Source organism: Crinia signifera, chromosome 2 (genome assembly GCF_055691185.1).
Source record: "Crinia signifera chromosome 2, ASM5569118v1, whole genome shotgun sequence".
Classification (NCBI taxonomy): Eukaryota; Metazoa; Chordata; class Amphibia; order Anura; family Myobatrachidae; genus Crinia; species Crinia signifera.
Genome location: NC_139218.1, coordinates 32,634,372 through 32,660,037, shown reverse-complemented (window position 1 = coordinate 32,660,037; position 25,666 = coordinate 32,634,372). Strand labels below are relative to the sequence as shown.

Here is a 25,666-nt window from a genome sequence, read left to right as displayed (position 1 = left end):
GGAAAGGGCCCCCCCCCATGTCACTATACTGCAAAAAAAAAGGAGGACTATGAGCAGGAGTGAGAGTGGGCTCACAAATGCAACTTGGTCACATTTTTAAATACAGAGTAATTAAAAAAAAGTTTAGCAGTCTCTTACAGTTTTAATAGAAAGGCAGTGGGTGATCGAGGGGCGGGGGAGAGGGTGACAAGTAGAAGGAGAGTGAGAAGCAGTGGGTGACAGAGAGAGAGCTGCAGGGAGAGGGTGACAGGGAGAAGCGGAGAATGGGTGAAAGGAAGAGGCAGAAGATGACTGTAATGGTTACAGAGAAACGGTGACAAGCAGTGGGTGATAGGGAAAAAAATATGGGTAGCAGGTAGAGGCATAAGGTAACAGGGAGATGGTGACAAGCTGAGGGAGAAGCACACAGTGAGAGGCAAAGGGTGATGGGGATAAGCAGAGTATCTGAGGGCTCTGTTCAAGGGAGTATAGGGAGTAAATTGAGTTAGGAGGGCTTGCTGGCACAAGAAGGGAAAGTATTAGTGGTAGAGACACCCAGAAAAAGGCTTTTTACATGAGAGAAGATGAAATTCTAAAAGAAAAAGAAAAATAGAGACTGGATGGGAGAAGAGTGAGCCCTACTGTTGTAAAGTGTGGGTAATATGTAAAGCAAGGCTGACAACCAAAGGTTATTTATAAATAGGAAGATATTTAGCAATGACAACAGAGATACAGAAGGGCCATTTCAGCTTAGAATAAATAATACTACTGTCACATATATACAGAGGGACAGGGCTGTTAAAAGGCATATGCAACATTTCCTTACAGTAACCATTTCCTTACAGTGGTAGCAGCCTGGCAGGCTCTGATGCGATAGTCTCATGGTCCTAGCCCTGGTGGTAACAACTGTGCACAGCCCCTGCGCTTGAACAGGTTATGAGAGGGCCTGGCACTTTAAACAGCATCAGAGACCAGACAGCCGCCTGTTTTTCTCACTGCACGCGACCATTCTATTATTTACGTACCTGACAGGAATGCTGTTAACCCGGGGAGTCTGTGTGTGTGCGGCTTCCCTTATCTGTAAACAGCAGAGCTGTGCGCTCAGCTGTACAAGTACAGAAAGCCACAGAGTGCATGTAGTGACTGGGTCCCAGCGCAGCTGCTGTGTGAACTTGAAGTGAGGAGCGAGAAGTGTCATTATTCCCCGCCCCCCTTCCAGAACAGCTTCCGGCCAGGGTCTCTCTGCTTGTCTGATCTTCTGGCTCCAAAGTAAACTCCGTGTGCCGCTGCCCTTCTAACTGCTAAAACTGGAACAAAAATTGAAGAGGGTGCAGAGGATTGCCTGCTGGACCCCCGGGCCCCCCCAGCCGCCGGGCCCCATAGCAGTTGCATCCCCTGCACCCTCTGTAGTTACGCCACTGTGCATGTCCTATCCATTTACACTCTATTTAAGATGGAATATAGTACAGTACAGTGGATATTTTGCAGTTATTGGTACATTTTGGGCTGACAGTACTATCACAGGCATCCATGTGCCGCCCCCAAACATGTGCCGCCCCTAGGCCGGTGCCTCATGTGCCTAATGGGAAAGTCGGCTCTGGCTGCCTCCACTTCATTAATAGTCCAGGGAGAGCACAAGGACAAGGCTCCAGCGTCCAACTGTGGGAGAGAGATTCTGCTCAAAAAATGTTCAATGTCAGAGGGGAGAGGCTGGGGGGTGTTGGCATCCAAACTGAGATTATATAGTTGAGAGTAATAATCTGCAAAGGTGTTTGCTATGTCGGAAGGGTCTGAAACTTTGGTGCCACTAGAATTGAATAAGTGATGTATTCTCGCTCTTGCCTGATGCCCTCATAATATTCTTGCCAAAAGACGTCCCGCTTTGTTTCCAAATACATAGAATCTTTGATTTAAACTGAACAGATTCTTCTGTACCTCTCCAAGGGAGAGAGTATTAACTTTCTCCCGGGCTTTTAGGAGGAGACCAAGAAGACGTCCATTATGTGGGTCTACCTTATGGGCAGCTTCCAATCTGGTAGCCTCTGCCTCTGCCAGGCGAGCCTCTAGTATACTAGCTCTTTTGAATCTAGCAGCAGCAGCAGCTTGAATAGCTGACCCTCGAATCACCGCTTTAAGAGAGCACCAGTGGATAAATACAATGGTATCATCAGGGTTATTAGAGGAGTTGTAAGCCAATAGGGAGTCATGTATAGCCTGAAAGGTCTGGTAGAACCCAGGGATATTCTACGGGAGACTAAATTCCACTTGACCAATATAGGAGAATGATCTGACCAGGACATAGGCAATATACGTGCTCTAAGAATGGATTGAAGAGTCCATTTGTCAGTCAGCACTAATTCTACCCTGGAGTATGACTGGTGGGCATAGGAAAAGGAGTAATCCCGAACGCATGGGTTTTTAGCCCACCAGGCTTCATATACTGTAGGTCATATTCACCCAGTAGGTGACGAAAACTAGGGGACTGGTTCGGGTGGGGGGGGGGGGTATGCCCCCTCCCAGCATGGCCCAGATCTATCTATTAAAGGGTCAAGGACCATATTAAAATCCCCCAGAATCAAAATAGCACCTTTGGCGTGTCTCCTAATCAATGCACATAGCTTCCTGCAGAATGGCATCTGTTTAGAATTAGGGGCATAGCACGAAACAAGCGTTACTTCAGATCCCTCCATTTTACCTACTAATATTAGATATCTTCCATCTGGGTCTACATATTGGGAGTCTATAGAAAGAGAGCAACGGGCAGAGACCAATATAGCAACTCCTGCATTTTTTAAGGTGCCATTTGCCATATAACATTGGGGGAATCTATTATCAAAGAACTTGCCTCAAACCAGTAGGCAGCACAATGCAATAAAACAACATAACTTTAAACGAAGGAGGTTCAAAGCTTAGGCACGTGGGTAGGGGGGGGAGACAAGAGACAAAAGGGGTTACAACAATAAACACATAAACAATGACTGTAGCCAGAGCCGAAGTGAGACGCTGGAAAAAAAAGCCTAAAGGGGTGTAGTGGCTACCCACCCCACAACTAGGCATAAAACACAGTGCAATATAAGTAACACATCAACTAGACCACCAATAGATGCTAGGAAGAGAGAAAAAAAATAACATTTAAAGTATAGATTAGATGGTCTATAGACTCTATGATAGCAGACATTACACTATGTAAACAGAATATATAGTGTTGTATACATATTCAGAAAAGGTGATATTTCTCAACTAAAACCAAATACTGTGTAAACAATGGCTAAGAAGCCCAATAACAATATAGCAAACAGGTGAAATCCAAGGTCTGAGTTACTTCTCCGCCTTTGACCAGTCCTGCTGGAGTCGACGGTCCGGAGAGGAAATTGAGGGAGTGTCGGGTAACTTCCATCTGTTCAGAAGTTTCATGCCCTCTTCCACTGTGGAAACTGAAATAGTGGAACCCTCATGAGATATAATTAATCTGGTACGAAACCCCCATTTATACAGAATGATAGCTTTCCAGAGTGTGATCATAATGGGCTGAAAGGAGCACCGTTTGGACGGGATGCAGTTTAAATCCCGGCGGTCGGGATCCCAGCATTAAAAATCCCGACGCCGGAATCCCGAACACCGAAATCCCGACACTTTCTCCCCCCGTGGGTGTCCACGACACCCTCGGAGGGAGAATAAATTAGCATGCCGAGCGTAGCGTGGCGAGCGTGGCGAGCGTCCCTTGTCGGGATTTCGGCGTTCGGGATTCCAGCGTCGGGATTTTGAACGCCGGGATCCCGACCGCCGGCTTTTCATGCCGAATCCGTTTGGACAGAGTTGACCTAGACAAGTCCCCGAAGAGCTGGATGGAGTCCAAGGTCACAGCCGTCTCAGAAGCAGGTCTAGCTGCTTACAGTAGAGCTTCGTTTATGTGAAATAAATGGACCCGCATTAGGATATCTCATGGGGTTCCTTCAGGGGCTCCTCTGGGTTTGGGTAGTCTATGTATCCGGTCTAGCAGAAGATCAGAAGTTGAAGCTGTTGGAAGGAGCTTCCTAAAAATGCCCAATGCAAAGTCATAGAGACTGCTGTTGGAAATGTTCTCAGGAATACCTCTTAGTTTAAGCTTATTTCAGCGGGATCTGTCCTCCTGATCTGCCGGCTTATCCCGCAGTGCAGTCACCTCCTCCTCTAGCGCAGAATGCGAGTCGACCAGGTCATTGTGGGATCCAACCACCTCTTTAATTTTGGCCTCCAGGGTATTTGTACAATCTCCCAGATCATCTATGGAATGCTGTCATGCTTGGAATGAGGTGCGGAATTCCGCTGCCACGTCCTTTTTAAATTGGGTAAATAGTTGCTTTAAGGTGCTGACCGTTAAGGCTGCATTATCATCCACATCCTTCATGTTAGGAGATCCAGGATGGGAAAGCTTTGCCGGAAGAGAGGAGCTTGAGGGAGGAGGGGGGTCAGAGCTCAGATTAGATGCAGAGGGTCTCTGAGTGTTGGAGCGGCGTGGTGAAAAAGGCCACTTGTGAAACCGTTTTGGATACCTTATTCCTACTTGAAGGCATAACGAATGGGGATGAAGCACGGGAGAGGCTACAGAGGCAAACGGCAAAATAGATGGAAATACCCGGTGAGGGCGCAGTGTGTTGTATCAAGAAGGATATTTCATTGGGAAAAGAAAACTCCAAAGCAATTTCAAGTAATCAGCATACAACTGGTAGTTGTGGGGTGGTGACTGTTAGGGGCCCATTAGAGAAAGCATCTACATACTTTAACTAAAAAGGACAGGATCAGTGATCACACATGAGATTATTATAATCTTGAGACTTGCACACATACAGGCACTGCACAGACCAATGTATATATGTCTTCAATAATTATACAGGTCTGATGTTGCACAGGGAGAAGGTATAACTAATCTGTGAAGCTTCATAGCAGGGGCCAACTAGTGACCCACTATATAGGTGATAACAGGTATCCTCCTCCAAGATGGCCGCCGTATGCTCTGCGCTATGAGGGGAGATCAGTGCTTCCAGACCACAAGGCACAGAGGCTCTCCAGAGAAACAAATGGGGGTGCCCCGCTGGAGGTAATGGGGAGAGGGATTCCCACCTGTAGCTGTTGGATGGGGGCCTCAGGGACAGCCGATGCCGCCTGCAGAATTGCGCCAGGACACCAAGATGGCCACCTCCTCCAGTCACACAGCTGGTCCCAAAGTGCCACTCCCCTCTTTCCCTGCGGTGGGTGAATGTAGGGAAGCTGAGTGGCAGCAGCTGGAGACCTCAGATTTTTTTCTAAAGGTGCAATCATTATTGAGGTGCAATCATGGTTTTGCCTGGAAAATGACTGAATGACTGCCCCTTTAAAAACTGTCCAAGATCAACCAGCACCCCACAAGTGCGGCAATCTCAGACTATATTACATCCTGCCCCCAATATCTGATCATTATTATAATTAACATTTTGTTAATGTTATTAAAAAATAGCTAAAACCTCGTTTGAAAAACATAACTTAAAACGTTACCAAAATACTAACTGTCATCAATGTCTGTTACATCTTCACCGTTATTCAACCATCGGACCATCGGAGCAGGCGAGCTGGCGATGTGGCAGACAATTTCTGCATCTTCGCCTGTCCGGAATTCTTGAGGTGACCTAACGTCTTCAAATGTCAGTTTCTCTAAGGTAAAAGAAAGAAAAAATTAGTTCACCAGACGATGACCTTAATAATTTGAGTGCCAAGTGAATTTGTCAAAATAGGTGTGAAAATTTGCAAGCAAATATTTTTATTCATAATCAAGGCCTGTAAAAATTACCTATATAGGAAATGTTGTATACTCTTTTTTTACACAACATTTTTTATTTTAATTTATATAACAAATGTGAGCGACGCTGGCATTCCCACAGAGATATTGGCACTCAAAGGGTTAAGAAAAAAAATAATTATTGATTGATTGTCATTAATTATGGTACATTTTCTTTTTCTCTACATCATGGTTAATTTTATTTTTACTTTATCTTCCTGACATACAAATCAATTATTCTGCATAGAAAGTATTACTAAGCATTTATTCATTTAACAGAAGGCTATTATTTTGCTGTATCTGCTAAAATAATATGAATATTGTTTATATTGTATATTTTAGTAGAATATTAAAACAATATTATGTCAAATTGACAGTTGCATATTCATTTGCAATTGTCATGCTCCACATAGCAAGAATATAAATATACCTTATATTTTTGGAAACACCATATAACTTCCTGGATTAATAATGATAACAGTCTCTGCCCATTAAATTCTAGACACTTAATTCATACTGCAGGATGTGATTACATATTTCAAAAGAATGTTACCCATTAGTATAGTATTTCTATTTCTAAATCTATTCTGAAAGTTGACAGTTTAGTTCGAATGGGGGAGGACAAGTACTCTGAGATATCATTAGATGTAAAGCCATACTTCATATCAAGTTATCGCAATAAGCTGACTCCATTATCTATAAATACAGAATAGATTATGTTAGTAGTTAAAGATTTTCATAAATGATTTACATACCAGTTTGAATTTTATTTGATACGAATATGAAATAAAAAATTGTATTTACTAAAAACAACAATTGTAATCTTAAAATTCAATCATAACTGGAACATGGATAGGTATGCACTAAGGGGGAGTTTCCAGTTGTCCGGAACACCCCTCTAACGAATAAGGTATTCAAGATACCTTGCTCATTTGTTTGCATTTGGCAGGTCCTTCAAAGGGGATTGAATAGTTTGCACTATTTTTTACATTATTGTTTTTTTTGCCAGATTGTTGTAGACATAAATTTTAAAAAAGTGCACTCTACAAATACTGCCACTGCTATCCCTTTGTCTCATTGTCACCCATGTTGGAGAGGCAGGAGGAACACTGTTATATTAATATGTGGATGTGATTCAGGCAGGTTTTAACTTTGATTTTCTGATACCCATGAATTTGTGTAATCCAAACCTTTTATCATTGAAAATTTCAAATCTTTACTTAAACAAACTACAATTAAATTAATAAAAATGTTTTTGTGGGTATCAGGAAGTCCACTTATATGTTAGCAGAGACTCGGATTAGTGTGACCATGCATTACTGATACTTTTAGCCTCATTTAATTAAATATTTTCTTGATTGAAAAATAGAAATCTTAATTAATCAAATCATAATTAAATAATTAAGTGAAATCCATTCTATTGTGTGGGAATAATGAGATACACTTGGGTATTAGCAAGCGGCAGTAGAGGCTCTTTGTAGTGTGACTATGCTGTTTTGATACTTTTGGCTTACTTTAATCAAAGCCTTTCCTGGTTCTTGATTAAAATACAAATTTTATAAATCAAATCATAATAAATTAATAAATACAATGATCAAGATGAAAATGTTATAACAATAATTCAACTATTGTTTAAATGATAGTTGTATATACAGTATGAACTGTTTCTTGTGAATGTAAGGTGATTGAAAGTGGGTAAACTGAATGTTATTTGTCAGCCATCGAAGAGGAGTAAAGGAGTCAATGGATATTTAATGTAAAACATGAGGTTTCTTAATAAAAGAATGCCAAATATGTAAGATTCCATTGTAACCATTTCACACGGAGTAGCTACAGTACCTATTCATCTTTGTTCTCGAAAGCCTCTTTCACCCTTAAGAGCTTAGTAGACCTAAGAGGATATTTAAATATCCCTAAAAATTGTTCACTTGTGGAAAATAGGGAGGTGTCAGGGGTTCCTAATTCAGTCGTGCATGATTGTCTTTCTACCTATCCAATAAGTTTCACATTTTTTGTGCCCCCCCCCCCAAAAATTACATTTTTGATGCAAAAACACATAGAAGCTGTGATAGCGTCATTGACCTATGTGTTTTCTAGAAAAATGGAGCTGACTGTTCAAGTTCCTAGAGTGATGTTGGAGGCAGTTTACATGGCTGTTCTCCTAAATCAATCACAGTGGCTCTATAATATTGCGGTCTGATTGGGAGGGGGGCTTGGGGAAGAGGAGATACCTAATATTCATGTTTAAAAAAACATGATTGGACAATAAAAGCTTTATACTGTAAATCACTGCCTGATAATTTTGGTACCAGACATCCCCTACTAGAAACAATGTCTGCACCATGGCATGACCTGGTTGGCCAAAATGTATATAAAGTCCTTGGCAGTAACTGAACTGTGCATGATGATAATGGATCTGGCAGAATACCATAATATGGCTGCCCAAATCATCACCTACCCTCCATCATGCTTCACTTTTGGCAGCAGACAGTCATGATCATACACTTAACTTGGTGTACTCCACACAAAAACTCATCCTGCGGTTGGGAACAGGGTGAAAGACAATTACTCCAAATGACAGGTCTTTCATTGCTTGGTAGTCCATGATTATGAGATTTACACCACTCTCTCAGCTTCTTGGCATTTGTAGGGTTTACCAATGGTTTGGCAACTGCAGTTGCTCATGAATATTGTATTTGTGGAGTTCCCTCCTCACTATTCTTGCAGGCATTGGGTGTGAAACAGGGGAATTCAGTTCCGCAGGGACCTTTTCAGTAGTTGTGTTCTTATTCTTGGTCACAATCATTTTCAATGCCATTCTGTCTCTGGAACTCAGTTACCACTTTCTTCCACACTGGTGTTTAGCGGATGATGTTTTCCAGAAATGCAGAAAGTGATGCCTTCATTACGTTTGATACAGTTCCTTATAATATCCCAAATAAACGATCTCCAGTGGTCACAGACGCACCTAATAGGCGGGCAACAACAATTTTCCCTCTCTGAAAATTTGTGAGCTCAGACATGATTCACTAATGCTTGCACAAAACAATGTCAATAGAGAAATTGAGACCTCATGTGCCTTGACAGGTTTCATACTGGAAACACAAACTGCTGTGGTGCCATGTCGGTTTTGATGTTGCAAACGCATGACTAGCTCTATCATGCATAATGTTTCCATATTTTTGTCTAATAACAAATCCATTTTGACAAACTTGCAGATGGATCTTATTTAGTTGCGATATATTGTGTCACACAACAGTCGAAGAAAGATAAAAAAATGTAGCTCCCACCATCTTTAATGGACATTGTACCGGAGTCCTCTTTTTCTTCTCTCCACTTTCAATTCTATTGTCTTTTATGTGATTACATTTAAAGTAAATCTATAATTTCACTCTTTTTTTAAAATACATTTTTTAACTTATTGTACGTGTATAATGTGATATACATGGTGATATGTATTATTTAACGTGTTTTACTTATGTAGATATTGCTATGTTGTTCTAAACTGTAATTACCAATTAATAAATGCTGTATATTAATTAAATAATCAATTATTGATGCTAGCATTAAATAGGTCCCCAATAATGAATACACACCTAAAGAGGAATTACAGGTTCTATATAGAGAGGTGAATGTGACACTAAAAATATTTACCAACTACCCCTAATTCAGGAGTTCCCAAAGTTTTTGAATCACGGCACCCTAAAGCAGCAGAAATGTTTTTGTGGAACACTAATGCTAAAGGTTTCCCATTGAGAAAGTCAGAAACAAATATTAAGTTAAATAAATTGTGTTTATATTAGAGATGTGCAGTTTCTGATTTACTCTGATTTACTCTGATTTCAAATCAGAATCTTATTGGCTATCAGCTGTCATGTGATTTTGGATAGCCAATAAGTTCTTGTTTTGAAATCAGAGTAAATCAGAGTAAATCAGAACCTGAACATCTCTAATTTATATCTCATCCATAGGATAAGTTAAGTGGTAATGGACAGGATTACCTTCTGTTTGTCCACAATTTGACTATTATAATGGACATAAAAAGCTTGAATTGGTCCTGGGCCACCAACCCAGGGCACCCCTAAAAGTCCCCAAAGGCACCCGAGGATGCCATGGCACACAGTTTGGGAACCACTGCCCTAATTAACTAGCTTGTCGATGTAAATTTGTTCTATTTCCGGTGGCTTCAAGCCACCACACATGGTTTTCTCCTTACATGCTGATTTGTTCAAAGAAGAACTCGAAAAGCTATTGTCCATTCAGGACATATGATAAAGCCCTTTTCTTTAATTATGAGGACAATTATGATTAATTGGTTATAGGATCAAATAAATATCCCAAATCTATACAAATATTAAAGCATAAAAAGTTATAAAACATTTTTCAAATACTCACGATAAATTTCTAGAACAACTGTAGACTCCTGCATATGTCCTTTTGAATCACTAGCTTGACAACGGTAAATGCCAGCATCATCTATTTTAGCATTATAAATGGTAAGCCATGATCTGATGCTTTCCCTTTGTACCACGACTCTTTGATTAGACGTTATTTTCTCCCCTTGAGGGTTATACCAGTCTATCGTTTCCGGTTCTCCCACGACTAAAAAAACAGGAGATATTATTTTTTCTTACTTAAAAACTGTAAAAATTGGAACAAAAAAGATTCAGGTATAATTATAATTGTTTGTGATCTGATCCACATTTATTGATATGTGGAATGTACGGACGGTGTAATGGTTAGCATTACTGCCTCTCAGCATTGAGGTCATGGGTTCGATTCCCACCATGGCCCTAACTGTGCGGAGTTTGTATATTCTCCCCGTACTTGCGTGGGTTTCCTCCGGGTACTCCGGTTTCCTCCCACATTCCAAAAATATACTGGTAGGTTATTTGGCTCCTAACAAAAATGAACCCTAGAATGTCTGTGTGTGCGTGTACATGTGGTAGGGAATATAGATTGTAAGCTCCACTGGGGCTGGGACTAATTTGAATGTTCAAATATTCTCTATAAAGCGCTGCGGAATATGTGTGCGCTAAATAAATAACTGGTAATAAATAATAAATAAATAGATGTGGTCCAACTTTATGGAGCAGCAAATAACCTGAGATTTAATTTTACAGAATGTAAAATATACTCTATAGCACTTCAGGAAATGCAAATTTGATATTGTATCATTAAGAAAGATACACAAAAATCAGTTGAAAATATCTTGTAAATGTATTACGTTCTATCAGGAATAAAATGGGGGGTATTACTCCCAGGTGATGAGAACTTCATCTTATGAGGCATATTCAACTCACCACTGTCCCCCAACAAAGCTCCCCAGCAACCCTGCAATAGGAAAACAGGAGTACAGAAGCCTCCTGAGTGTCTTGCAATCCATGTGGTGCAGAGTATTCTCTCACAAATGTCCCTGATCCACTCACCTTGTCAGTAACTATGCTACACCATTGCCCATAGCAATGGGGAAGAGTTGGAAGCAGTTCAAGTACTGCATACTGAGGATACTATCCTATTAGCCTGATCAGTTTTCAGCTGATAAAAATGGCTTGATACCATGATGTATGAATGATGGTCATTATCGCGGTATCTAGCATTAGCTCCTGATCCCCTGTATTATCGCAGATCCGGTGTTCTTTGGGGATTGTTCTTTGCGTGCCTGACGCACCTGATGCATATTACCCAATAAGTGACGCATTGGGGGATAAGAACGCAGGCATCAGAGCTAATAGGATAGACCCCTGCAAACTTATTAGCAGTGTAATTTTCCAATGAGAGGTCTATTTAGCAGTGTGTCTGACCAACATTTATATTTCCAAAATGTTCTTAAAATTCCATTGTTAAGGAAATGGAGATGAAGGCAGCTGGAGATTTTGGTTCGCAACTTCCAAAATTAGCTCTTTGTGTATTGAAAAAATCATATTGTCAAGATCACAAAGACACTAAGGGAGAAATTCTATTGCTGCTGGCAGCCGGCAGATGGCACCCAATCGAGCTATTCAATTGTTGCTCCACTGGAGCGCAATCGGCTGTGCCTGATCTTAACTGGGAACAGTGTGACACCTTTGGCATTTACGTTTTCAGATGTAGCTGTGCTTAAAAAAAAAGGCATTAAGCGTCGACAGCATGGCTTAATGATTCCACTCTGTGACAATGGTGCACCAAGCAGGCAAAAGTGGCCATGGCGCAGCAATGATGAGCGCAGTTATAGCTGTATTTGACTTCCCCAAAGCATTATCTGGCAGCATCACTAGCATTCATGCCAGGGGTACCAGGAGCAGAGAAAATAGAGATGATTACATAATCTGGGTAATAATAATAAACTTCTGGAGATGGTATATAGAGAACCTTTAGCTCCTCAGAGCAGGGCCCTCTTGTTGTCAAAGATCTTCTCTTCCCATTTCACTTACAACTCTCCCAATATCTAAACACTTAGTGACCATCTTTGTCCGTATACTCATCTCCATCTTTGGCCACCAGCCCCTTGTAGTAAGGTGATCATGTCCTCGCTGCTTACATCTTAGCTGTAGTGTGTATTGAATTGTTGTGCTTTTTTCCTGTACTCTATTTTTGTTATTTATTTACTGTAGTGTTAAGTTTTGTCTTCCTATACTGTTCCATTGTATCCATATTGTACTTTGCTGCAAAACACTAGTGGCGCCTTATAAATATAATATAAGAAGAAGTCACCGATGGGCGCAGTGGGGGTTAATGGTCACATGACAGAACACGCAGAAGGGGTATCTAAGTTGCACAAGACAAAAGCCAATGGAAGGTGTGGTCAAAAGCTCATTTTGGTAAACGCAAATGTAGGGAAAACATAATTTCTCATGGGTGGTATGGAGCACATTAAAATATTTATGGTGGGAGGGGGGGGTTGAGTAGTACAATATAATAATTACTGATGGATGTTACAAGGGGCACATTATATTAGTTACTGATGTGCGGGGAGCACATTATAATAATTACTGACAGTTGGTGAGGAGCATATTGAATTTGCTTTACAAAGTTGAAGAGTCGGCTTGGGGGACATATACATCTTTACTACCTCTTGGTGAGGGAGATACTCCACTGCTGTTAGCAGAATAACAGTGAACAGAGCAGTATCTCCTTTAAAGCCATATGGATACCTGCATTACCCCTATGGAAAACCTGTAGTACCAGAATTCTGGCTTCTGCGGCATCATCCAAAAATAGCCACTTTTTCTAACACTGTCACCCACCGAATCTGTTTACTAATATCGATGCACTGTATGATGCATAATCAATAATACTTTTTATTATAGGGTTTGTTGCTCAGATTTGAAGACGTGAGTTGTAGAATACAGTAACAACCAAAACACAGTAACAACCAAAAGGGAAATATATTACATACCTGTACATGTAAAGTACTTGGACTGTCCGACGCTGATTTCAACTTTACTGAGGGAAATTGACACTTGCAAGACAGCTGTAGAATAAGTATGCAGAAAAAAATACAAATTAATTATCGATACAATATTATTTACACAGTACATGCTGTATATATTTACATAAGGCATTGGTCCACTGCACTCACCAGTCCTCTGAGGTGCATGCGTAATGTGACCGCGCTATTTAAATAAAAAACACAAAGGCTCTGTGCTCACCATAATTCCTTCTCTAGCACTTTGAATTATAAACAAACTAACTGCCATGTACAGATGGAGCCCCTCTGATTCACTCTCAGCGCCCGCCAGAACATCCCTGCTGGCAAGCGCTGGTGGAAATGGACTCCATCAGACTGGGATGCGCGCACGTCTCACACGCACACGCGCCACAGTCACTCGGCGGCTGAATGACGTGACTCTGCCCGTCTCTGCTTCAGGGAGACGGGCAGGGTTAGGGGGGGGTTCGGGGCAGCAGTGGGGACCAACGGATGGCGGCGGCGGGGAGCTCCATCAGAACGGGGCACACGAGCATCTCGTGCTCGCGCGCCCCCTTCTGACGGCTGCCGACGGCCCTGCAAAGAAGAGGGGCGCTACATCTGTATATACAATAAAGTAAACAAATGCAGAAAACGGGAATAAGCTGATGGGGTCTGCAAGCGTACAGTCCCGGGGTCTGCACCCCTTCATCAGTTTTGTTTGTTTTTCACGTTAGCTGCACTTTTTTTTGTTCTGTCTGTCATCCTGATAAATAGATATAGTACTATACTGTATATACAAACGAAAGACTCCATTCTTAGTCGGCACCCACATGATTATATAATTTAGTTCCAAGTGCATCATTATATAGATATAAAACTTCAAAAGACCATGGCACTTAAATGCACAGTGAGATTTAATTTGTATAATTTATATTGGTACTTGTTTCCTAGCATGGCGCTCACTACATTAATTGCGTAGAGGGCTATTGCATCGCATCGCATGTCATAGTTTTAGTGGCATGCGATGCGATTTTTTCGTTAATTTATTCACTGCTCTTATGTCCCCAGGCCCATCTCATCGCATGGCATCACACCTCCTGCAAAATTGCATGCGATCGCATGCAAATATTTGATCACATGCGATTCTCTGGGGTGCTATGCCATGACATTAGGTATACAATAATATGATTGTATTTCCCAAAAATAGGTTTAACGCACCCCCCACTATCCACACCACCCCGAAGCGTGGCGAGCCGTGGCGGAACGCATCCTCCATCTTTTTCATTACTCCACTATCCACATCGGCGTGGAGCTGATTCTACATAGTGTGGCGAGCCACCGATCCCGAAGTGTGGCAAGCGCAGCGAGCCCCGTGAGGGGACGCGGAATACATGTAAAGTAATCCGGGTCTCGCCACACTATATAAAATCAACTCCATGCCGACGTGGATAGTAGGGTAATGAAAAAGTCGGAGGACGCGTTCTTACGCCGCTCGCCACGCTTCGGGGTGGCTTGGATAGTAGGGGGGTGCGTGAAACCTATTTTTGGGACATACAATCATATTATTGTATACCTAATGTCATGGCATCGCAGACCCTATAAAATCGCATGCGTTCGCATGCGATTTTGCGGGACATGCGTTGCAATGAGAATGCGATATAGTGGGGTACAATGGCCATAGAAAAAATTACAATAAAAAAAATCACATCTCATCACATCGCATGCCGCTATAATGGCCCATGCGATGCGTTGCGATTTCCCTACGGTGCCATACGTAGGAAATCTGGGCGCCGTGCTAGGAAACAAGTACCTTTGTATTTATCCCTTTCAGGTCCAAAGTCTAGTCAGGCTCATCAGCCCTACTGCTAGTAACAGGTTCATTGGCGAGCCACTTTAGAATAAGAACATTAACATTGTTTAACATTCAATGTGGACCAGTTTTGAATTTAAAAAAATATTACAATTAATTAAAACATTTTACCAGACTGTTTGAATTGCAAAAAAATAAATAAAAAATGTGGACTGCAAAAGGTTAAAGTGTATATATTATTGATAACCCTTTGAAACAAATTACTGGCAAGAACTCTTAGTGGCTTCGAGTTATCATCCAGAGCCTCTTAAGACGGGTCTACCTATATCGCCGATGATGGTATTGCATGCATCACTAGTGACCTTGACAACATTTCTCGGGATAGCTTCATATGTAAATTTTTCCCCAGAGGTTATTATCCGGATGGAAAAAGTAATTAACATGAATAGGACGGATCTTCTATGCACCTCTCATAAGAACAAAAGATAGCGGGACTCTATGGGTACAGGACCTGCTTATAATATTGCTAATCCAATAATCAGACAAGCTAGGCAGACCCTTTGACCAATTATTAAGTTGGACAAAAATGTATCAATTTTTTTAAAATAATAGACCTTTGGCTGCCTTTAGACGTGGTAGTAAATTACACAATAAAATAGTATGTACTGACATTACAGGATGGGGTATTTTAGTCCCTATCAATACACTCACACAAAAAGGATTTTGGTTGTTATAGTTGTGGTCATTGTAGCCACCTTATTGTTTGCAAATCTTTCAAGCACTCTGATACTAACAAACAATATAATTCTTCGTTATTTGCTTTCTTGTACTTCATCTTATGTTGTCTACATGACAGTATGCCCATGCGAGCTCCATTACATTGGTTTCGCTCTTCAAAAAATTGTGTAAAGAATGGCATCTATTAGTTCTGCCATCCAATTGCCTTTGGGTGGGAGACATAACGAATAGCTACTCGCAAAACATTTTAAGGAGAAGGAACATTTAAAATAGTTTATAATAAATCACGCCCCCACATCTTTATGTCGGCTTTAGAGAATCAAATGCCGCCTGAATCTAAGTGGATGATGAGGCTAAATACAATTTTCCCTGGTGGTTTGAATGGAAAAAAAATGGAATATATTATAATCATCCTGTTGAGACTTGTCATCTATATATACTGTATGTCTAGTGTCCCTCTGTGTGTCTCCAAAGCACTGCCATCTGTTGGCAGTGAGTGAAACTACATCTTTTTCTAGCTATAAATTGCACAAACACAGAGGCAATCACAAGGTAGCAGACTAGCTTTCGAATAATTTGCTTCGTGAGGGCTTACTAGTGATATATATTTTCCCTGTTATTGATTATACATATTTAGCAACATTTACTTGTTAGTATTCCGCTGGTGGTTTTATACTTTGGTATACTTTGGTCTTTGTCTGATTATCTGTGGCCACACTGCTCTAGAAGAAGTATTATTAACTGTTTCTACAAACACACAAACACACACACAGTACATGTTTAGTTATTTGACAGTTTAAATACATTAACTTAAATTTGACAAAAGTTTGGCAAGCATACAAACAAATTTGCATCTAAATGATTAGAGAAAATGCAATTAGGCACCTATGTCATGGTTTGAACACTCAGTAAGTAAAATGGGTACTTATGTAATATCTGGGCTCCCGTTTTTCTTATGTGACCGCGTCCCCTCGCGGGGCTCGCTGCGCTCGCCGCGCTTCGGGCACGGTGGCTCGCTGCGCTCGCCACACTATATAAAATCAACTCCATGCGTAGTTGGACAGTAGGGGTATGAAAAAATGGGGTGCATTTAACATGGGAGCCCAGATAATACATAAGTACCGTAAAATGTTATTTCCAAGGTGTGCTTTGTACATAGCACATCCCAGAAGGGGCTGCTCTTTAAAATCAATTTTTCGATTGCACATGTTTACAGGGAAGCAGTTTAACACTTCCCTTAATATTGTTTTTTAATTAAAGAAAGGATATTATTGAACTTGCTAATTTTCAGAGAAAATTTCCTATGTATATTAAGCATGTAAAATGTACTGTATAGCTTGACCATTTTATATATATATATATATATATATATATATATATATATATATATACAGTGGTCGAAGTGGGGCGGTATACGGGGGTATGGCATACCCCCACTTTAATCTGAAGATAAAAAAAAAAAGTTTTTTTTCCCCCTCAGGATGCTCTCTGATCACTCAGCAGCACATATTGTGCTTTTGTAATACCCCTGTACAACGGGGCAGTCTGGCAGGGGACGTTGATGGACAGGGGGGTGTCCGAAGGTGCGCACTATATTCACTCTTTACTTTTCCATACCCCCACTTCAAAATTTCCATACCCCCACTTCAAAATTTCCACTTCGACCACTGTATATATATATATATACACACAATTACTGTATATATATATATATATATATATATATATATATACAGAAAGTCCAATTGTTTCGCAAAGTCCCTTAAAAGTAGCAACCTGTCTGTGAGGTAGATCCACATGCAGTGTAGCTATTGTCCGGAATGAGGCTCACCAATGCCGCAAACAAGGGTACATGCAGAAAAAGAACCAGAGAAGCGCACAAATGAGCATAAAGGTAAGTAACACTTTACTGGTGTAACAAAGGTCACATACATACAGTATGTTTAAAACAGCAGATATGCAGTAGATATTATAGTAACCTGAGCGGCAGCAGTCAGATATCAACGATAAAGTGCAAACACCGTGCAAAAACTGTACAACTGCTGAGACAGGTTAAATGTGTTCTCTTATAGACAAGTAACACTATCAAAATGACTTGTGTAAAATGACTTGTGTGGATTTTTATTTTTATATTTATTTAATTTTAAAAAGTAGCAGAAACTAGTCCTTGGTGTCCGTATCCACAATCTAGTGACAGGTAATTGTCAATATATATAATAATGGAATTTTATGGACTCATATGGTACATTTTCACATTGCCATATTTTCTATATAGCCTGTGGCTTTTCACAAATGTTTCCTTGTAATTACTCTTCACTCTTCTTTTGTTATTATTAAGTACAATTTGCTTTGAGCTTGTTATATGGTTACATGACCACACAGTTATTTATTATTGATTATTTCTGTAGTACTGAAGCTGTTATATTTAGACAGATTCTGACATATAAGCTAATGAAGTACATGGGAAACTGTGCTACATGTTCAGCGAAGACTTGTATATTCACTAGACAATGGGGGTTATTCAGGTTGATTCGCAAGGCTGCGAATTCGCAGCCATGCGAGTCCACCAAACCTCGCCCGGCGAACGACCGCCCCCCCCGGTCAAAGTGCGGCTTCGCCCGAACAGCTGCGAATGGATGTTTTGCATAAACATCCATTTGCATGGCTCGGGTAACCACCCACATCTTTCGATGGTCACCGACCATCGAATGATGTTTAGCGTGCACGCCTATAAAAGTGACTTTTCAGTCACTTACATTTGCGTGCACGGTGGCGTGGATATGGGCGGGCAGCTGACATCCGGTGATGTCAGCTACCTGCCCCCCACACCGGCGTCACTGCCTCATTACCATGAGAATGCCCAGTGTTATCATGGGAACGCCCATGGAACGCTGGGCGTTCCCACCGCCCATCTCCGCTCCCCCATGCCACATGGGTGCATGCACCCGGCGAACCGAAAGGTCGCTGTGGGTGCACGCACCATACGCCTGCACATGTGCAGATACCCGCATGCGCAGACGCGCAACATCGATACTGCGTGCAAATGCACGCAGTACCGATGAGATCTGAATAAGGCCCAATATTAGGATTTCTCTCTAATAATATTAGTCAATACATTTTAATACATTGCATCATACTCTTGAATAGGTTTCCAGCTTTCAAATGGTCATCATTTCAAACACCCAATCCCCCTCCCCCCATGTCACACTGGGCAAGATAGTTTCACCTATACACAGGGGTACATTTACAAATGAGAGTTCTGTTGAAGATGGAATGTTGCCCATAGCAACCACTCCGATTCTACTTCTTATTTATTTAGCACAATCCAGAGCAGTAATTTTAAACTTTTTTACCTTGCGCAACCATAAAAAAAAAAAAAAATTTATTGCAAAGGCACACCATGAGATCCCCACAGGGCAAAACACATTGGAACCCACAGGAAAAACAAACAAACCTATTGGCATCCATATAAAAAACAATCACACTGGTCCCCACAGGTAGCAATAATAAAATACAATGGCCCTTTACATGAAAAGAAGGGACCAGTACATAACAGTTGAATTGGCGGTGGCTGTAAAGTGGTTTGGGCATCTCTAGGTCTGGGGGCACACTTGAGAACAGCTCAAGGCACACTAGTGTGCCACAGGATGGTGGTTGAAAAACTCTGATCTAGAGGATGATAGATATAATCTGATTGGCTGCTGTGGGCCACATCATATCTTCAATAGAACTCCCGCCTTAGTAAATGTACCCCACAGAGTGAGATTAGGCCAGCATCTATGTGGTATCCATAGTGATGGAAATATGGTGTGCCATGATGCTACACCACATTTCCACTAGGCCATGATTCCATGACACTTTTTGGGGCACACGCAAATTGTTCCAACCTCAATCTCCCACATGTTGGTAGTTATGATCGTATTAAAAGCTATATACATATATCAGGCTTACAGGATGTCTGAAAAATATAGGAAACGGGGGAGTAACAGAGTAAAATATTCGTGGCTAACCAAAGTAGGAAGATTTTACAATTTAAGTGGCACTGATGCAACATGTGTGATGAACTTAATTCCCATCTGAAGTGAAATTTAAGCTAAATACAGTAGACTAAATTACCTTTTCAACAAATTAACAGAAAAAATTAAACCTTAAGAAATTAGATGCTATTTAACATGCTTAATTAAGGCTTCTAAACTAGTGACTGAATCGCAATTAAACCAGCTCGAGGACATACAGAGTTCCCAAGGCAGTATGGTAATGAAATAAGAAACACAACTACCGTATCAGCCACTCTCCCAAAAGAGGATGTTACTACAGTATAATAGTGAATCACATCCCAAGGAGACAGTGGCGTAAGCTTGTCCCATTTACCTGGAGGTAAGATGAATATTGCTGCCCCCCCTCTCCACATACATAAACACCACCTTATATAAATATATGTATGCATGTGTGTATGTATGTATGTATGTATGTATGTATGTATGTATGTATGTATATATTTGCTTCTAGTTTAACAGGTCATGGGTTCTAATACAGGGTGTGACACTTGCCAAAAATGATGTTTAGAATAAAGTGAGTGTGAACCCTATGGTCCTGCTAGGCGGGGGAGTCAGTCTATTGTCCTTCTAGGAGGAAGAGTCAGCCACAGAAGCGATAAGGACGTGGCTTTCAATTAACTGATTCAAAATTGCAGAGGTGCTCCCTTGGGAGCAGGAGCCCGTTGGCAGATGACTCAATAGCCTCCTATAGTTACACCTCTGGAAGGAGCACAGAAAACCATTAAGGAACATCTATGCAGCAGTAGGAAGTGTACCAGAGTTTCTGAAGACTAAAGTGGCCTATAGCAACCAATCTATTGTACCTATCATTTTCTAGAATATATTTGATAAATGCTAGCTTGAATCTGATTGCTAGTTATGGGCAACTGCTCCACTCTTTATAGAGTTTAATACAGCTCCCCCTTAGTCAGGGGCATCCCTAGACTTGGTGACACTCAGTACCGGCTTAAAGACTACAAGAGTCTGCTAAAAAGGGGTCATAGCCTTGTGGGAAGGGGCAATGGCTTTGTGGGAAGGAGGTGTGACCTCATGACCCAACTTCTGTTTTTATTACTCTTGGCATCCCGAGATGCTGTGCTTCCCCAGGAGACTATTTTGACTGTAGGGCTGGCTCCAACATTATGACAGGAGCCAAGTACAGTTCATCACTGAAGAGGAGCTGGCATTTTTGTGCCCCCACACGGTGAGGGACAATGCCTTGGTGTCTGTTAACCATATCCTTCTTAGCAAAGTGCTAACTCTTCTAAAGATGGGGTCCAATTTTCACAATGGGGGCTTGCTCACACCTGCATAAATGTGGTCAGTATGTAACATGGTTAAAAGATTCACAGTGGTTGACAGCAAATAAATTAATAAAAATTGAAATTTGAAAAACTTATATTTTGGGGGAAAATGAAAAAAATTTGATTTCACATTCAGTTAACAAAAAAGTAACAGCCTTGAATAGAATGAATAAGCAAATCGTGTATAGCATGTGTCTTTCTGTGTAACGTTTTGTTTACAGGTTTAGAGAAGAATGTGCAGCAGGTTTGAAATTGCAGATGTAAGTGGTTTAAAAAAAGCAACTGAAGGAATAACTGCTCTATATCAATGTTTTTAAGGTGTCAATAATTCAAGGCCAATTGAAATGTCTCTGCAGAATAGTAAATAATTGGTATTTGTACTGTAGAACACAATGACACTTGTTCCACCACAGTTAGAGGTGGTAACAGTCACAATGGTAGCTAAACATATTATTCATTTTCCTATCTTGACACTATTTATATTTTTATAGGTTCAGTATAAAGACAAATAACAACCCTTTTAACTGATTTAGGAGATGCACAGGGTCAGCGGAACCCGCTCAGCAAGGGATGCAAAGCAGGTAGGTGCCGACCAGTAGAGGCGCTCTCCCTGCTATGCACCCTGCCAGCTGCTGCTGCCTGTCACACGGTGGCATGTCAGACAGAATCAGCGGTAACTTAATGCATTCACCCACGCCTCTGATGTCCTGCACGAGTGTCGGGCAGAAGAATGTGATGGCTCCTGATTACTGCTTAACTGCAGTACTGCCAGGAGCCACTAGATGCCCCCATGGGATCCCACTGTGGAGCTCTGCCCGTGCACTTTTCAGTGGTGAGAGAGATTGCCCGGGACCCTACAGAGGAGGAGCTGTCTGCATGGTTGAGTGAGTTTGTTCTTATGTCTGTCTCTCTCTCTCTCTCTCTCTCTCTCTCTCTCTCTCTCTCTCTCTCTCTCTCTCTCTCTCTCTATATATATATATGCCTGCCTCTCTCTCTCTCTCATCTATATCAGCCTCTCTCTCTCTATAATCTATCTCTGCCTGTGTCCCAACATTATTTTTCCCCAAATTGTCATTGATGTATTTGTTGTTGTTTTTTACATCTGATTTTATCAGTTATGTTTTAATAATAAATGTCATATTTACAGGCAATCCCATAGCATTGTGGTAAATTGTAATTATTTTTTAGCGCTGCTTCACCTTTGTTTTGTGTTATACCCATTGTAAGCCCATTAAAATAATCTTGATCCTTTGAGTGCCAAGTAATTTTGACAAATTTGGTGTGAAAATTGCACAAGCAAACATGTTTATTCATCATAATGACCTGTAATGTTTACCTTATATTGAAAATATATATTTTTTTACACAACATTTTTTATTTGAATTTATATGGCATTTTTAGCTGGTATTTTGCACATCTTTCACAGAGATGTTGGTACTCAAATGGTTATGGCCCATACACACTAAGCGATTTTGAGTTTAAAGTACAGATGGAGCCGCTCTTGTTCTTGCCGGCCTGATTTCAATAGCTGGTGAGCGCTGTCGGTGGTCGGGCCAGCAAATGGGGATGTGCGAGTATCTCACTAGCTCACGCGTCCCATTGCCGAGAATAGGATGCACGAGCGCCTTGTGCGCGAGCCCCCGTTCATGGGCATTACCATGAGAGCGCTGAGCATTTTCATGCTAATGCGGCTGTGACAGACATGCGGGGGGGGCGGGCAGTTGACATCACATGGATGTCAGCTGCACTCCCCCCCACTTCCCCCAGAGCGTACATGCATATGTAAGGTTGCTCAGAGCAACATTGGTTGGTTGGTCGGCAACCATCGAAAGATGTGGGGCGTTCTCAGTGGCATGCGAATGGATACTCCGTATACTTTCTGTTTTTTTAGGAGGAATCTCAAGTGGACCATGTATCAGATCCCACAGTGTGTTTATATATATATATATATATATATATATATATATATATATATATATATGTTTTTCTAGGTGCCGCGTTTCCATGGCAACATCCAGCGTTGCCTCTAGCGGGGAACACCGGAAGTGGGACACCCGGAAGTACTGGCATGAGTGCAGGCTTTGGACGCTGTCAGCGGTGGGGCGGCGCCATGATGTGAAGATACACAGGTATTTAAATGTGATTGTGCTTATGTCTTATTGTAAATGTGTTGCCTGACGAAGGGCTAGATTAAAGGCCCAAAGGCTTGCATTAAACTCAGAGTGCTGAGTATTATTTTCTTCAAGTCCGTGGGTGCTCGCTTCTGGAGGACGCTTATATATATTGGTGTCTATATATATATATATATATATATATATATAGACATCAAGAAATAGAGAGTGCTAAGTTGTGTTCCACCACCTGGTTAGAGTGTGATTTTACACCGCATATATCAATATATACAACTTAGTATTAAAAGAATCTTTTATTAAAAGGTTTTCTTTTTAAAATTCCATTGACGTGTTCTTTCAAGATGCCAAAAAAAATAGGGTTACTTTTTTGGCATCTTGAAAGAACACGTCAATGGAATTTTAAAAAGAAAAACCTTTTAATAAAAGATTCTTTTAATACTAAGTTGTATATATTGATATATGCGGTGTAAAATCACACTCTAACCAGGTGGTGGAACACAACTCAGCGCTCTCTATATCTTGGTGTCTACATTTCTTTGTTTTGTCTCCCGCTAACAGGGGTGGCATATAGGGCGAAATGTAATAGAGTGCGATTTTTTAGACATGTGCGATTTTTGGTCAAAAACGGCCGAAAATCGCACATTTAATAGGTTGAAAATCGCGGTAAAAATCGCACTTTTTACCGCAAAATCGCACTTTTACAAAGAACGATTTCTGTTCTCACTTCAAATCGCATCCAGATGTTTTCCTATTAGAAAGTACCCAAATCGCATATGTAATAGGGTGCGAATTTAAAAATCGCAAGTGTCACCTTACCAAAAAAACGCCAAAAAAATAGACTACCTTAAGGCAGGCGATTTCACTCCCAGCATATGTTTCAAAATGTGTTTTAAGCAAAAAAAGTGTCAAACCATAAAAAAATACACCTGAACCTTTCAAACACAGGTGAACGTTATAATTGCTCACACCACCATTATAAATAACACCCTAACTTTAATGAAGGCAGACACAATAACCTCACTCTAACAGCGCATATGCGCTGAAAAGCGCTTTTTAACATGACTAAAAATCGCACATGCGCTAAAAACCGCGTTTTAACATGACTAAAAATCGCAGCAAATCGCATTTTTTGCCGCGAATTCGCATCTCATTACATATGCGAATTCGCAGCAAAAAACGCGATTTTTAAATGTGCGATTTGGTGCGATTTTTTTTTAGTCTAAAAAATCGCACCCTATTACATTTCGCCCATAGAGTAGCTGCTCTCTGGTGGCGCACTTGGGGTCATTACCCACTTTATATATATATTTATATATATATATATATATATATATATACAAATCCAGATGACAGGCACACTCCTCATCAAATACAACAGCCGCGGTGCTTCCAGCCAGTACAATATACAGACGTCCTCCAGAAGCGAGCACCCACGGACTTCTTAGAAAATAACACTCAGTACTCTGAGTTTAATGCAAGCTTTCGGGCCTCTTTAATCTAGCCCTTCGTAAATGTGTTGCCTGACGAAGGGCTAGATTAAAGAGGCCCGAAAGCTTGCATTAAACTCAGAGTACTGAGTGTTATTTTCTAAGAAGTCCGTGGGTGCTCGCTTCTGGAGGACGTCTATATATATATATATATATATATATATATATATATTCGTGGTTGTATGCCGGCACTCTGAATTGGCAGCTGCTCCGGTGCCTAGTCCATAGTGTGCTATAGTAATCCAAATAAGGAGGCACTCGGAGACTGTATAATCAGACAAAACTTCAGCTGTAGGTGGTTCTGAGGACGAGAGTTCGCTCTCGAAAGTACTAAACCCCTTAATACAGAAGTTTTGTCTGATTATACAGTCTCCGAGTGCCTCCTTATTTGGATTACTATATATATATATATATATATATATATACAGGCAACAAAAGTGGAAAAGCGCCGAATGATCTCTTCAGCAAGAGATGACTTAAAAGGTTAATAAAAGTCCATGACTTGAACTGTTGTAAAAATAATCGAAGTAGTAAATGGTTTGTCCGATATCTTTATTTGATCGTGAAATTTTTGTGCAGAATACGGAAGTGACCCAACGCGTTTCGTCTTATCAATCAAGACTTCATCAGGGGTATTAGTCTTCCAATAGAGAAAATTGTGTTTAAATTGGTATTTTCCAGATTTGTCAAACCAAATTTTTGGAATTGAAAATGCCCTCTAGGTATATGGCTGAATCATAAAAGTTAATGGAACAGAGGTTTCCACAATCAAGTAGTAGCTGGTACCTAGAATAGACAAATTCCAGTGGAGCTGTCGACCAAACCGAGTGTCCCTCCACTGGAATTTGACTATGGGTTTTATGAATCAAGAATTATTTATCTGACCAGGAGTCTACACTTTATTTGGGAAAAGGACAAAAGAACTTTCTTCTTTTTGAAATTTGGATAATTATATCAAAGTAATGGACTAATTGTGTCAACTGGTTAGGTGGTACTTG

At 40.8% G+C, this 25,666-nt stretch overlaps 1 protein-coding gene across 3 annotated transcripts in view; it reads right to left on the bottom strand.

Annotated features, from left to right (window-relative positions):
• The window catches only part of NCAM2 (neural cell adhesion molecule 2), a 344,278-nt gene that overhangs the window by 190,558 nt on the left and 128,054 nt on the right, over nucleotides 1–25,666 (bottom strand). For 2 of the 3 annotated variants that reach the window (XM_083171879.1, XM_083171880.1), the window contains exons 2-4: nucleotides 13,149–13,223; nucleotides 10,166–10,372; nucleotides 5,503–5,646 (exon numbers count right to left, since the gene is read on the bottom strand). In XM_083171879.1, coding sequence (XP_083028005.1) covers nucleotides 5,503–5,646; nucleotides 10,166–10,372; nucleotides 13,149–13,223 — 426 coding nt within the window. Of the gene's footprint in view, nucleotides 1–5,490; nucleotides 5,647–10,165; nucleotides 10,373–13,148; nucleotides 13,224–25,666 lie in introns of those variants that run through there. The other variant, XM_083171881.1, reaches the window with a different exon arrangement.